The sequence below is a fragment of the Tilletiopsis washingtonensis genome (genome assembly GCF_003144115.1).
Source record: "Tilletiopsis washingtonensis strain MCA 4186 unplaced genomic scaffold FA09scaffold_10, whole genome shotgun sequence".
NCBI lineage: Eukaryota > Fungi > Basidiomycota > Exobasidiomycetes > Entylomatales > Tilletiopsis > Tilletiopsis washingtonensis.
In genome coordinates, this window is record NW_020312007.1 from 357,599 (window position 1) to 371,476 (window position 13,878).

General features: G+C 69.0%; 2 protein-coding genes across 2 annotated transcripts; one reads left to right on the forward strand and one right to left on the reverse strand.

The window, feature by feature from the left end:
- Positions 1 to 116: 116 nt before the first annotated feature.
- FA09DRAFT_329826 (hypothetical protein) lies at positions 117 to 5,195 on the forward strand. Its single transcript, XM_025742345.1, has 5 exons — positions 117 to 555; positions 613 to 2,834; positions 2,891 to 3,187; positions 3,242 to 3,529; positions 3,583 to 5,195. The coding sequence occupies exons 1-5, from the start codon at positions 300 to 302 to the stop codon at positions 5,104 to 5,106; spliced, it is 4,587 nt and encodes a 1,528-aa protein (XP_025598490.1). The 5' UTR covers positions 117 to 299; the 3' UTR covers positions 5,107 to 5,195.
- FA09DRAFT_360493 (hypothetical protein) lies at positions 5,106 to 13,235 on the reverse strand. Its single transcript, XM_025745242.1, has 7 exons — positions 11,845 to 13,235; positions 11,339 to 11,788; positions 10,563 to 11,277; positions 10,395 to 10,510; positions 9,853 to 10,343; positions 5,423 to 9,797; positions 5,106 to 5,360 (listed from the first exon to the last, which is right to left on the reverse strand). Exons 1-7 carry the CDS (start codon positions 12,880 to 12,882, stop codon positions 5,283 to 5,285), a joined length of 7,263 nt encoding a protein of 2,420 aa, XP_025598491.1. The 5' UTR covers positions 12,883 to 13,235; the 3' UTR covers positions 5,106 to 5,282.
- Positions 13,236 to 13,878: the final 643 nt, after the last annotated feature.

The window sequence follows — 13,878 nt, forward strand, 5'->3', positions numbered from 1 at the left end:
GGATGCAGGCACTGGAGCAGTGTGCGCGGCGCCAGGCGCGTCCCCACGCTGCGCCGCGCCGCGGCGCCTTGCCTCGGCACCGCCAGCCGTAGCGTGCTCCTTCTCCACCCTCGCGCCTTCCTTCTCGCTACACCCGCCCTCTCGCTGCGCCTCGGCCGGCTGGCACCACCACGCCTGCACATCCACCTCGCCACGCACCACGCATCCAGCGCCACGTCCGCTCCACCGCTCGTGCCTGCCACGCCTGCAGCAGCTGACGGCGCCGCACCTCCTCGCGCCGGCGCGCGTCCTCGCTGCCCATGAGCGCCTCGGGCTCGCGAGCCGCCGCAGGAGGCAGTGCAAGCCGCGATGTGCCCTCGACGCCCGGCACGCCGACCATCGCGCGGCCCTTCAGCCCCGCCGCGTCCGAGGTCGGCAGTCTGGCGTCGGCGAGCCTGTTCGGCGGCGGCGCCAGCGCGCGCTACGGCGCAAACTTCGGCGCCGGCCTCAGCTCCACCAACCTGACGCTTAGCGGGCACTCGACGCCCAGTGCTCAGGGCCTGGCCGGCTTCAATGGTGAGTGCATATGTATGCCGCTGGTGGCAGCGCCGAGCTGAGCCCCTCGTGCGCCAGCCATCTCGACGGTGCTCAACGACCCGCGCAAGCCCTCACGGCCCATCGATCCGTCCTCGTCGCGCTACCCCGCCATCTCGACGTCACATACAGAGCTGCCAAAGGTGCCGCCAGGCGCATTCGCCGCCTACCTGCAGAGCGTCAAGCCGGCGTACGCGTCGCTGCAGCGCAACAAGCGCCTCGGACATGCTGGGCGCGCTCGCCTGACCGCAGACGGTGCCGAAGCGGCGGATGGGACAGAAGGCGACGAGAGCGGCCGGGCAAGCCTGGAGGAGGCGCGCAACATTGCGACGGGCGCGCGCAAGCTGCCGCCGCTCAGTTCCGTGCCGCAGATCTTCTTCTCGGAAGACTTCAACCTCGGCAACCCGTACACCTTCGACCTGGTCACCGAGCGCTACAAAAGCGTCGCCGACCACGGCCCGGGCGAGATGCGCGGCGGCGAGGCCGACGACGGCGGCGTGTACGACGTGGCGCTCAACCAGATGCTGCAGGAGAAGCTCTCGTACTACTCGGACGTCGTCGAGCAGCACCTTATCCTCGAGATCTCGGCACGCTCAACGTCCTTCTTTGCTGCGCTTGGCAACCTGCAGGACTTGAGCTCTGAGGCTGCCGCCTGCCTGACGCGCGTCGAGGCGCTCAAGGCAGAGCTGCAGGAGCAGGACGAGCAGGAGGCCAAAGCCGGCCTGCGCATCGTGCGCGAGCAGGCACGACGGCGCGAGATCGCAGAGCAGAGCGCCGCCGTCGAGGCTGTGCGCCAGCTGCTCGAGCAGCGCGACCTGGCGCGGCTGCTGGCGCAGGGCGGCGAATGGGATGAGGCGCTCGAGGTCGTCACGGCATTGCGCGATGTGCTCGAGGGCAGGCGATCGCTTGGAGGGGCAGAAGACGGGTCCACAGCCGGCCTGCCACTCGGCATCAACATCGAGTTCTCTGCCGTGCCGGCGCTCGCCGCTATCCTGCCGCAGCTCAGCGAGCTCGAGGAGATGGTGGGCGCACAGCTAGAGGCGGAGCTGCTCAACGTGCTTGAGGCGGACCTTGGGCGGCGCATTGGACGCCCAGAGGACGTTGCGGACGCCATGCCGCTGAGCGCCAGCATCGTCGACCTGCGCGAGGTCGTGCAGGCCGAGGCTGTCGCAGATGGTGGCTCTGCGCCACATACGAATGGGACCGCCTCGCCGCCGCCGCCGGTGGACTCGATGCCACCAGAAGACCGCACCCTCCTCAACCGCGTCGAGCCGCTGCTTGCCGGCCTCGTGCGCACCGGCAAGGTCGACGCACTGCCAGCGGCATACCGCAACGTCGTACTCCGAGCCGTGCGCCAGACACTGCGCTCGCACATCACAGCCGAGCAGTCGGAGGAGGAGCTGGAGAATCTGGCTGCGCTGCTCGAGGACGACGATGCGGCGTCAGGTCGCAGTGATGCGCGGGCGGTGCCCGGCGGCTTTGCGGCCGCGGGAAAGCTGCGCGAGCTGGAGCACGAGCGCTTCCTGCGCCTGGCGGACACACTCTTCGACGGCTTCCTCCGTGCGCTGCAGGCTGTCGATGTGCACTCGCGCATCGTCGTGCGCGCCCTCACCGAGGCTGCCAAGAAGGCGGACAGCTCGCTGTCAGACAACGACGAGGTGCACATGCCCTTGGGCGTGTCTTCTGGGCTGCCTCTGCAGCTCTCATCGCTCGTGCACGACGCCACGTCATTGTCGCATGTGCTCGCATCGCGGCTCCTCTCCCTGCGCGCCAGCACGCACGTCAAGCTCTCGCTGCCCGCCTTTCTCGCGCTCTTCCACCTCACGTGGACGTTCGTGCTGCGCTCCGAGACGCTCGCGGCACGCATGGTCGTCGGCCTGCGCGGTGCGATCTTGAACCAGGCCAAGAGCTGGCTGGTGCAGTTCCACCGCGAGCGGATAGAGGGCGCCGCCAAGCGCGTCGAGGAGGAGACTTGGGGCCAGGCAGAGGTGACGCCGTTCGACCAGCGAGAAGTCAACCTCATCGTCGACAGCGCCACGGGCGACCCTGCCGCCTTTCTGCTGCCTGCGCGTGCGGGCGACGAGGACGCCGCGCCGGCAGACGCCGAGAATTTCAAGACGCTCGAGATCGAGGAGAAGAGCTACTTTGTCGTCGGAGCCAGCACGCACGTGCTGCGGCTGCTTGCAGAGTACCTCCGCGTCGTCATCAACTTGCCGCTGCTCACGACTGAGGCGATGGGCCGCGTAGTCGAGTTCCTGAAGGTGAGTCTTGCATTGTGTCTGTCTCTTCAATCGCGTGCTCACCCACTCGCCGGCAGCAATTCAACTCGCGCACATGTCAAGTCGTACTCGGCGCCGGCGCAATGCGCTCTGCCGGTCTCAAGAACATCACCGCCAAGCACTTGGCGCTAGCGTCGCAGTCGCTCTCCATCGTCATCACGCTCATTCCCTACGTGCGCGAGACGGTGCGGCGGCACCTCAGCCAGACGCAGGCCGTCATGCTCATCGAGTTCGACAAGCTGCGGCGCGACTTCCAGGAGCATCAGTTCGAGATTCACGCCAAGCTCGTTGCGATCATGAGCGACCGCCTCACCGTCCACTGTCGCGCCCTGACGGTGAGTGGCGCGCACCTGCCTCGCTGAGGGCCTGATCTGACTGCTCGTTCAAAGGCTATTGACTGGAATGCGCCGCTGCCGACGCCTCTGGAGCCCAGCAAGCCGGTGCAAGACCTCGTCAAGGAAACGGCCACGCTGCACAAGGTGCTGTACAAGTATTTGCACGGCCCGACTGTGGAGCACGTCATGGGCCAGGTCCTGGCCTCCATCGACAAGCGCCTCGGTGCGGAGCTGTCAGCTGTCGAGGTGAAGGGCCCAGAGCCGCACCAGCGCATGACGGAGGACAAGGCGCACCTCGAGAAGAAGCTTGGCACGCTAAAGGGTCTGAGCTGGTCTGCAGAGGTGAGCTAATGTTGCCGCGCGTGCAAGGACAGAGGTGCTCACCCGCTCGACAGGACATCGACGCTGCCGTAGCCGGCAAGACCTACACGCCTCCGCCTGCACCGGCGCCCGCGCCAGCGAAGGACACCCCTGCGCCATCAGCGTACAGGGCTCGCATCCCTCTGTTTGGCCGCAAAGCTGCGACCAACGGGCGGACATCGATGGACTCGACTGGCACGCCCGGTCGCACTTCCCTCGATGGGCGCGCATCTCTGGATCAGAGCGCCGCCCAGGCTCCGGCCCTGGCATCAGACACTGTGGCCGAGACGAGCGAGGCTGCGGCCCAGAGCGGCGATGTCTCGAGCTCCTCGCCGCCGCCAGAACCGCCAGCCAAGGCTGAGGCGTCGGACGAGCCTGCCTCTTCGAACGCTGAGCAGAGCGAGCCTCCAACAGAGGCCGCAGCTGCAGAGCCGCCGGCCGCCGAGAGCGAGGCCGCTGAGACAGCAGCGTCGACAGCCGACAACGTCACTGTGGCCACGGACGACGGCCCAGGCATCTCTGCTGAAGTGCAGGCGCCAGGCAGCGGAGAGGACGATGCGTCTCCCGCGACATCTGCGCCAGCCGCTGGGGCTGGTCCTGCGCCTCCGTCGACGCCGTCCAAGCCTGAGAAGACTGCAGCGGAGATTGGCTCGGCGCCTCCGTCGCCGGCGCCAGTCGTCTCAAGGCCCTCGACGCCTGCGGCTGCAGCCTCTTCCCCGCCCTCAGCTGCCGCCACTCCAACTTCGCCGCCGGCTCGCGCTCCTCGCATGACGCTGCAGCAGCGACTGGCTGAGGCGGCACGCAAGCGCGAGCGCGCGGCTGCTGGCGGTCCGAGCTCGTCGGACTCAGCGATGAACGTGACCAGCCCGCCGCCGACGCCCTCCAAAAGCTCGACCCTGCCGCCGACGGAGGCTGCCAGCGCTTCGCCGGCCTCTGAGCCGGAGGCGCCTGCCGCCGAGAAGGCCGCCGCTGCCGCCGCGCCCAGCGCCGTCGCCGAGATTGCCTTTGAGCCAGAGCAGTCCATTGCGACAGCGGCAGAAGTGGGCAACGACGCGCCCTCCTCCGCATTAGACGAGCGACCAGCTGCCGCCGCCGGTGTCGCCAGCGATGCACCGGCCGCGAGTGAGCCGCCGGCACCGCCCAGCAAGGAGGAGAGCGCCGAGCCGGAAGCGACAGCACCTGCAGCGACGATCGATGCAGATACGCCCAGCGAGCCAGCGAGCGCAGCCGAAGATGCAGCCGTCGCTGTAGACGCTGCGCCGCCTGCAGAAAGCAAGGACGCTGCGAATGAGGAGCACCCAGCGCTTAGCGACATCGCAGCCCCACAAGCATTTCAGGCGGCCGAGCTGGACTCTGCTGCGACTGCGGAAGACGCAGTGGAGCCTAGCGCTGCACCAGAAGCAGACGCTGCAGAGGCGGAGCTGCCGGCACCGGGTGCAACGCCGACGGGCGAGGACGCCATCGCTGCGGATACAAGCACAGGCGATGCCGAGGCTACAGAGACGTCAGCCGAGGCCGCGAAAGAGGATGCACAAGATGGCAAGACAGACACCTCATGAGGCGGAAGAGGGTGCCTGAGGCTTGGAATTAGATGGGCGTCCTCACGGCTAGGCTAAGAAGGGTGCTCGCGAGACGTGTGAAGGTAGTTATACAGGATGTACGGGAGACGCGCGCGGATCGTGAAGGAGGCCGGTCTTCCGGGGCGGAGTCAGAGTCTGAGTCGGAGATGCGGAGCTCACGAGGGCCTCTCGTGCGGCGGGCGCAGAGGAGGCGCCGAGCCGGGTGAGGGTGCGGAGAGGGCGGCGACGGACATCTGCAGAGACAGCGGCGTTGTCAGAAGGGCATGCGGGTCGACCACGGCAGCACGGCACTCACGTGAGAAGCGGGAGAGGGAGCGTACGACGAGCCACGCACGCGGGGCTCGGCGTCGGACGGCTCGTGGGCCACGCGCTCCGGCGGGTAGTTGTCCCAGTGGGCACGCGGCGGCAGCGGCTGGTCACGCACGCCGACGGGCCACAGCGCGAGTGTGTGCGGCGCGGGCAGAATGGGCGGCCCAGCGTGGCCTGCGCCGAGGCCAGGAGGAGGAAGCAGTGCTCCAGGCGCCGGCGGTGGCGGCAGCTGCGGACGCGGCGCGGCGAGCTCGCGCGGGTGCAGCAGGTCGCGCTCGCGGTGCTCGCGGCGGTGCGGGTCCTCCTGCTGCTGCATCTGGCGGCGGCGATGCTCCTCGGCCTTGCGCGCATTCTCCTTGTCGAGCACCATCTGGATGTAGCGCGAGCCATCGACGTCGCCGGGCGCGAGCCGGATGCTCTTGCCCAGATCCAGCTCGATGAACTTGCCGTGCTCGTCGTAGCGCGGCCACACGAGCGTGCGTCCGTTCCAGCCGACGTACCAGCGCTCGATCATGGCGTCGGTGACACCGCGTGAGTACAGATTGGCCATGCCGGCGCGGTGGCGCTGCTCGGCGTCGCGCTTCGCGTCCTCGCGCTCGGCGCGCTCACGCTCGACCGGGTCGGGTGCGCCACGTGCACCATAGCCGTGCTCGTGCGGCGGGTTGAAGCGTGGCTGCGGCGCCTGCGAGCCGGCGCTTGCCGACTGGACGTGCGGCGACGGGTGCGTGGTGCCGCCGTTCGAGGGCGTACCAGAGTGAGAGCCCGGAGGCAGCGGCAGCGAGCGCGCGGCCATGCCGCTGGCAGGACCGAGCGGCGGAAGGATTGGCGGGGCTGCAGCCGATGGCGTCGCAGAGGCAGAGGCACGGCCGTACTGCTCCGCCTGCTGCTCGCCGCGCAGCCCAGACGTCGAAGGATCATTGGCGTCGTGGATGCGCCGTCGCTTGGCCGGCAACTCGCTGCGGTCAGCCAACACGGCCGGGTGCCAGCTCTCGAGATGCAGCACGATGCGGTCGCTCTCGGGCGACGTCCAGTACTGCGCCTTGCTCACGGGCTTCTTCGTCGAGCGCAGCGTCGCGCGCACGTCGAGGTACATGTCCGGACCGCTCCAGTCGATGGGGCGCACCTTGACCTCGGCCCAGGCGTACTTCTTCTCCGTCTTGACGCAGCAGAGCGGGCAGAGCCAGCGATCGTCGCGGTTGAGGTCGTCGAGCTTGGGGATGTTCACGCACGTGCAGTGGAACCAGAGCAGACAGCGGTCGCAGCCGATCATGTGCCCGAACTCGGGCTTCTTGCAGATGCAGTAGACGCGCTCGCCGTTCGTCTGCTGCACGACGCCCATCTCCTCAGAGAAGATGAGCTTGGCGCGCTTGCCGCGCTTGCGCTTGCGGCCGTCGACCTCCTTGTCGCCGTCGTCGACGTCCTGGAACGAGTTGTCGAGCGTGACATCGCCCTTGGCCGGCGATGCCGAGGGTCCCGCACGCGCGCTGCCTGACTCGGACGCAGCGATCGGATGGGCAGCACGCGAGCCGCCGCGCGCATGTCCACTCTTGGCTGGCGAGGGGTGCTTCGCCGGGGCCTGGTCAGGCGCCATCACGGCCTCGGGATCGAGAAGCTGCGTGGTGGAGTTGCGGAGGCCTTGAAGCTCGCGCTTGAAGGCGAGCGTCAGAGTGCAGTCGCCGTTGGGCGTTGCAACGTTGACCGGCAGGCCGAGGCTGCGACGCAGCGCATGGGCGATGTCCATCACAGAGCCGCCGAGCGCGCGCGAGGTGACGTCGCGGAAGCGCTGCAGGCGCTTGTGCATGTCGTGCACGAGCTCCAGCTCGGGCGGTGGAAATTGGAAGTGGTGCGGCGCGAACTTGGGCGAGAGCGAGAGCTCCTCGAGCAGCGACATGTCGAGGGCATCGCGGCGCTGCATGAACTTCTGCAGCGTCTTGCCGGCGCAGATGGGGCAGTTCCACGGCTTCGTCTTGGGCACGTCGCGTGCCTCGAGGCCCATGCATGCCAGGTGGTATTCGACGCGGCAGCGACTGCAGCACACCATCGAGGCGGGCGGCATCTCCTCGGAGCGACAGATGCACTTGAACCTTGTCGTCGAGCTCTGCTCGTCGGCGGTGTTGGTGGTGCCGATGACGCGCTCGTAGAAGCGCTGCACCTCGGCCTCAATCGTCGCGGCATTCATCACCTTGCCGCGCGAGAAGGAGCGCGTGAGCGCGCCGTGCAGCATGCCCGTCCACTCGTCGTACAGCTCGATGCCCTGCACCAGCTCGGGCGCGCCGGCGATGTGGAGATTGTGCTGCTTGATGGTGCGCAGGACGCGGCGCGCGTCTGGCAGCTGGGTCAGATTGCCCGTCGGCACCGGGTGGCCCTCGAGCGGCTCGCTCATGCCGGCGTAGATGGCGTCGACGCTGCGCTGGCACTCTCTCGACTTCTGCAGCAGCACCTCGGCGCGGTGGTGCAGGGCCGGGACGATGGCGACATTGTTGGGCGTCGACGTGAGAGTCTCGAGGTCGAGCGCCGTCGGCGCGTCGTGGCCTTCGACCCACAGCTTCGCGGTCATGATCCACTCGTCGCCGTTCGCCCGCCGCTCTAGCAGGTTGTGGTACAGCAAATCGTTGGGCGACACGCCCGCCTCCTCGGCTTCGCGCAGCAGATCGCAGACGTCGCTGTAGTTGATGAAGTTGTCCTGGATCTCGTGCATCTCGATGCGCCACTTGCGCCGCTTGACCAGCTGCGAGAGCGCGTCGAGCTCGGGCAGCGCGATGTTGAGCGCGGCACCGCTGTCCACGAGCCACTGGCAGTCCTCCGCCGTCGGTTCACCTTCGAATCTGGGCTGGTACGGAATGTCTTCTCCGCGGTAGGCCCTCAGGTACTCCTGAGCGCGCGCGCGCAAGTCCGTCACCTGGTCGACGACACCGCGCAGCTGCGCGATCTCCGGCGCGTCGAAGGGCAGCTTGTCCACCTCGTCGAGGAGCGCGAAGAGCGCGCTTGGCGAGCGCAGCGTCGATGCCTCTGCATCGACAACATCGTCTGGCGCAGCAGTTGAGTCTTCCGGGTTTGGCGTCTCGTCTGGTGTCGCCGACATGCGCTCGTTGCCCCTCGCTGCGCCGCCACGCCGCCTGGCGGCGGCGCGCGCGCTGGTGCGCCCGGCCGCGGCCGTAGCTGCAGCTGACAGGAGGACGGGGCCGGCGGGCGGGCCGGCGGATGGTCCACCCGGCGCGCTCTGCCGCTTGTGCGTCTTGCGCGTGGTGAAGGCCGTCGTGCTCTCCAGCCACTCCTGCGCCTTCTCGACGAACTCGCGGAGGTCCGTGAGCTCGGGCATGGCGTACTGAATGCGTTCGCCCTCGTTGAGCAGCGTGCGCAGCATCCTCAGCGGGGGACGCGCGTGCGCCGAGAGCAGCTTGAGCAGGCGCGCCTGCCAGTTCTCGGGCGCACTGGCGCGCTCGCGGATCTTGCCCTGCATCTGCGCGAGGCCAGCGTCGGAGAAGCGCAGCCGGAGCGTCCAGCGCGACGGAATGTCGGCGCCGCAGACCTCGTGGCCGTGCTCAAGGCAGGCGACGCCGTCGGCCTTGTCGGACACGATCTGGCCGAGATAGCAGAAAGCGTTGCAGTGCGCGCACTGGTATTCGCGCTCGGGCCGGTCAGACTCCTCGACAACCTCCTCGAGGCCCGGAATCAGCTCGCGCAGCTTGTTGCGCGCCGCCACTTCGCGCTGCACCATCTCGGAGAGCGGGCGCTCGAGCCAGATGGCCGTCTCGATGGCCGTGCTGTGCTGCGAGACTGTCACGACGAGCTCGTCGTGCGAAAAGACGGGCATCTTGCTGAAGTGCTGGTAGCGCTTGACGCACTGCAAGCCGAGGTCGATCCAGTCGGGCAGCGCAAAGTTGACGGCCTCGTTGAGATTGTAGCCATGGTTGAAGCCGGCGTGGTACGCCTTCGGATACGTGATGACGAAGTCGTTGGCGCGCTGGTCGACCGCATACACGCACACGCCCTCGCGCTTGAGCTTGCTCGGGCTCATCATCGTCACGAGCTGGAAGAGCAGGTCGGGCGACGTCTCGAAGAGGTCCGGTGCCGCGCGGCGCATCGCCTCCTCGAACTTCTCGGCGTCGCCGCCGGGCACGCCGTACCACGTCTTGGTGTCGCCCCAGTGCTGGTAGTTGATGCTGTACGTGTAGTGGTCCTCGTTGTGCCAGCAGAACGTCGAGAACATCATGCCGACGTAGATCCACGGCACCGTCATGCCCGAGATGTCCGACTTGATATAGCGCAGCAGCGAGCTGGGCAGGATCGGCAGGTTGTTCAGGTTCCAGCCGTCGCGCGCGTATGGGCTCAGCGGGCACGTCTCCATCGTCGGCAGCGCACTGCGAGGAAGGGTCAGCGGCACGCCCTTTGCGGCGAGGCACGCGCGACACTCACCTGCCATGCGTCGTCGAGTGGATGTCGGCGCCGTACTCCACCTCGACCGTCTCCTGTGGCGAGGTGATGAGGCGCCAGAATTCGCGCTCGACGTCGTCCTCGGCCACGTGCAAGTCTGTGCCCGCGACGGCGCGCACGACGCCGTTTGTCGGACGCGAGCCCGAGGCGGCCGCGTCGGCCTCGGCGGCAGGGTCAGGCTGCTCCTCCTTCATCGCCGCCTCTGCCGGTGACCAGATCTTCTCGGGGCGCTGCGCCCACCAGGTGCGGCGGAAGGCGTCGGCGCGCTTCCAGAAGCTGTCGAGGCTGTGCGTCTCGCCGTCGTCGAAGCCATAGTCGTTGCCCGTGCCGACGAGGCACGGCGGGCAGAACCACTGCGACTTGGGCACCGTCGTGAGCGGCGGGTCGAGGCAGTACATGTGGTAGCCGCGGTTGCATTCGTCGCAGAGCAGCATCGCCATGCCGTCGTCGCCGCGCAGGCAGATCTCGCACATCTGTGCGGGCACGTCAGTGGCAGCTGGGCGCTCAGAGTCGACCGCACGCACCTGTTCCTCGGCACCGGGCAGCAGAATGAGGTCCTGCTCGGCCGCGTAGTGCTCTGCTGCGCCCAGAGCACCAGCCGCGCGGCGCTTGGGCCTGCCTGTGGCGGTGACGTCGCGCGCTGACAGAACGTCAGCCACAGCAGGAGAGCTCGCTGTCCCGAGATCGCTCACCTTCCGCATCGAGGCGCTTGCGCGAGCTGCGGCGCTTGCCGTTCGCCTCGTCCGCATCTGCGGCTCCTGACGCGTCCTTCGCCCACGCACCGGGCTCGGGCGAAGGATCGAGCGAGCCATGCACAGCATCAGCGCCCGCAGCTGGCGGCGCAGGGCTCAGCGAGGCGGCGGCCGTGAGGTCGGACATGGCCGCCGCCGCGGGTCCAGGCTGGGCCGCAGTGCCTGGCAGCGGCGAGAGCGAGTCGCGCCGGCCTGCGTTGGCACCGCCGGGCGTCGGCGTCCCGCGCCTGCTCAGCACGGCGGCAGCAGCTGCTGCCACTGCCGCGGCGCTCGGCACGCCAGCGGGAGAGGTGCTCGTGGCCTTGACCTGCTCCTTGGCCGCAGTGAGGAACTTCTCGAACGGCAGAATGATCTTGTAGTACGCCGCCTTGACCTGCGCCGCGAGGTGGCTCGACTCGCGCTCGTCGTAGCCCAGCTTGCGCGTCACCTCCGACCACTTGCGGTTCTTGACGACGGCCTCGGCGCCGCCGTACGTGGCCACAACGAGCTTGAGGCTGTACAGGTCGACCGGGCGCCGATCCACAATGGGAATCGAGACACGCGCATGGCCTTGCTGAGCGTGGAACTTCTGCAGCTGCTCCTGGTAGTTGAGCGAGGCACGCGCCTCGGCGCTGAGCGAGTTCAGGCGTTGCACGCGCGTGCGGAAGCGGAATGTCTGGGAGGCGAGCGTCAGCGTCGCTCAAGCGCGCCTGCAGCTTTGGTCCACGCAGACTCACCTCCTGGTCGAGCACAAACTCCGGATTCCAGCCCTCGGGCGGCACGATCTTGACGATGCCGTACTCCTTGCCGCGTCCGCCGTCCTCGGCGCCGACCCACTCGATGTATTTGAGCGGGTCGGCGAACTCCTCCTTGGTCGGGTAGAACGTCGGCGCCTCCTCGAGCTCGAACAGACGCGGGCGCAGCCGCGGCGGCGGGTCGCGCGGCGTGCTGTGGTGCGTGGGGATGAGTGACGGCGCCGAGGCCGAGGTGCCGCTGCCGCTGGCGGCCCGGCTGTCGGGCTCGGCGTTATCGAAGGGCAGCGGAGACAGGCGCCCGTTGAGCTGGCGAGCCGCCTTGCGCACGGGGTGGTTCGACGGGTGTGGTTGCACAGGGTCGCTTGAGGGCGCGCCACTGCGCGAAGCGCGCGAGCTCGACCGCGCCATGCCTTCGCTCGCCGGCTGGTCCTCCTGCAGTGGGTGCGGGGTGAGCACAAGTCCCTGTGAGCGTGGCAGTGCCTGCTCACCTTGCCGCGGCGCTCGGCGCGCTTCATGCCGCCTTCCTTGGCTGTGTGAGATTGCGCCTCGATGACGCCAGACTCGGCCGCGCCGTTGACTTGAGGCACAAAGGTGCGCGACGTGATGAAAGTGGGCTTCGGGCGGGCGTAGACGGCGCGGCTGGGTCCTGCGTAGTTCGGCGTGCCGGATCCGTCAGAGCCGAGCCGGGCGTCGTCGTGGCGAGCGAGCGAGGAGCCGCCGCGGCCACCGCGGCCGCCGCGAACGCCTGAGCCGCGCCCTCGTCCACGGCCACGGCCGCGACCACGCCCTCGTCCTCGACCGCGGCCCGTGCCTCGGGAAGGCGTCGCCGGTCCAGGCGACGCAAAGCCGGAGAGCGAGGCGTCGACGTCGTCCAGGTCGTCGATGTCGGATTGGCCGGCGATGGACGAGGCGCCGCGAGGCCGGCCGGCGTAGGAGCCGTTCGCCTCGTCGAGCTGATGTTGCTCCAGCTTGGCCGTCAGCGCCTGGTGGTCGCCGTTCTTGCGTGCGCCACCGGCCGACGACGAGGCAGAGGAGAGGGGCGAGGACGATGAGGACTGCAGGTTGGCGCCGTCGAGATGCGGCGAGTGCGGCGGCGTGATGGCGGTCTGCGCGCTTGCGGCGGCCGACGACGACGACGTGTGTGCGGCAGACTCGTCGAGCGGCAGGCGTGAGGCAATGCTGGCGATGGCGGTTTGCTGCGTGGTGGTCGGCTCGGAGGAGGCGAGGGGCGCGCTGGGCTGCGCAAGAGACGACGGCGGCGCGACGGCGGCGGCGGCGGCGGCGGCGGGCGCGGCGCTCGCCCACGAGGCGTCACCTTCTGCATCGGGCACCTCGTCGCTGCGGGGCACCGCGCCCGTGTGCGCAGCGGCCGGCGCTTGCTCGCCTGATGCGGCCGCTCCTGGGCCCATTGCGGCAGTCTGGGCGGCGTTGCTGGGGGCTGCGGGCGCGGACGGCTGCGTCGCAGGCGATTGAGAGTCGAGCGGCGAAGCAGTCGCGGGTGGCTGCGCGTCGCCCGGCGTGGCCATGGGCCTGGCGTGCTGCTGCGGCAGAGCGCTGCGCAGTGCCAGAGCGTAAAGCAGCGGCTACTGGCGCAAGCAGCCTCGGGCACAGCGCCGTCTGACGAGGCTCGAGGTGCGGGCAGGCGTGTGCTGCTGGCCGATGTAGACTTGAGGCGTCGAGGCTCCCGATGCAGCGAGGCCGCAAGGCTCGGGCGTTGTGCACGCCGCCTGCGGGGCTGCACGCGGGCCTTGTCGCTCGCTGCGAGTCTGGTGTTTGGTGCTGAGGTGCGCTGCGCTGTTCTCGAGCGAGCAGCACGGCGACAGAACGAGCAGGCGAGGCGAGCGAGGCGCACGCGAATGGGATCTGGGGTTGCGATGGGCGAGGAGGGAGCGGGCCGGCGAAGGCGGCGCGCGGGCGCAGCGGCAGCAGGTGCAGCAGCAGCAGCTCGGCAGAGGCGGCGGGCGCCACACCCGCGCTGCAGAGATGCGGTGCGGCAGCAGAGCAGCGGCACCGGCGCGGGCACGCACGCCGCCGCAGCGCTCTCGTGCATGAGCTGATGGCCTGAGAGCGCCCGCCGCCGGCAAGCAAGAGTCAAGTGAGCCCTGAGCGACACGAGACAGGCCCCGTGCCGCATCCACCCGGCCCGTCATCGTCCCTCGGCGCCCGAATGGGCCCTGGGCACGGCGCCAGTGTCGTGCGCCTGCCGCGTCCGGGCACCTCGCCTGCGGAGCGCCAATCCCTAGCGAGTGCGCACAAAGAGTGCGGTGCGGCTTGGCTGTGCACGCTGCGCGCGCGACCCCCTCGTCGTCCAGGGAGCCGGCCTTCTCCTCGCTCGGCCGGCTGGGGAGGGCGCGAGAGATTGCTCAGCGAGCTGTTCATTCGCCAGCTTACGTGGTGGCACAGACCGATGCTGGTGTCGAGACGCAGGTAGAGAGCGGGTCGGCAGCAGGCCGGAGTTGAAGCTTCGCGGCAGGACGCCCCTGAGCCCCCTGAGCCGACCTTTGACCTAGCGCTCGACGTCT

Bases quoted from the DNA above. Each gene is read 5' to 3' on its own strand.
- FA09DRAFT_360493 (XM_025745242.1), bottom strand. From the start codon at position 12,882: ATGGCCACGCCGGGCGACGCGCAGCCACCCGCGACTGCTTCGCCGCTC. The intron at 10,344-10,394 runs GTGCGTGCGGTC...GTGCCCGCACAG, and splicing joins TGCCCGGTGCCGAGGAACAG to ATGTGCGAGATCTGCCTGCG. The intron at 5,361-5,422 runs GTGAGTGCCGTG...CTGTCTCTGCAG, and splicing joins CTCCCTCTCCCGCTTCTCAC to ATGTCCGTCGCCGCCCTCTC.
- FA09DRAFT_329826 (XM_025742345.1), top strand. From the start codon at position 300: ATGAGCGCCTCGGGCTCGCGAGCCGCCGCAGGAGGCAGTGCAAGCCGC. The intron at 556-612 runs GTGAGTGCATAT...CTCGTGCGCCAG, and splicing joins GGGCCTGGCCGGCTTCAATG to CCATCTCGACGGTGCTCAAC. The intron at 3,188-3,241 runs GTGAGTGGCGCG...GCTCGTTCAAAG, and splicing joins TCCACTGTCGCGCCCTGACG to GCTATTGACTGGAATGCGCC.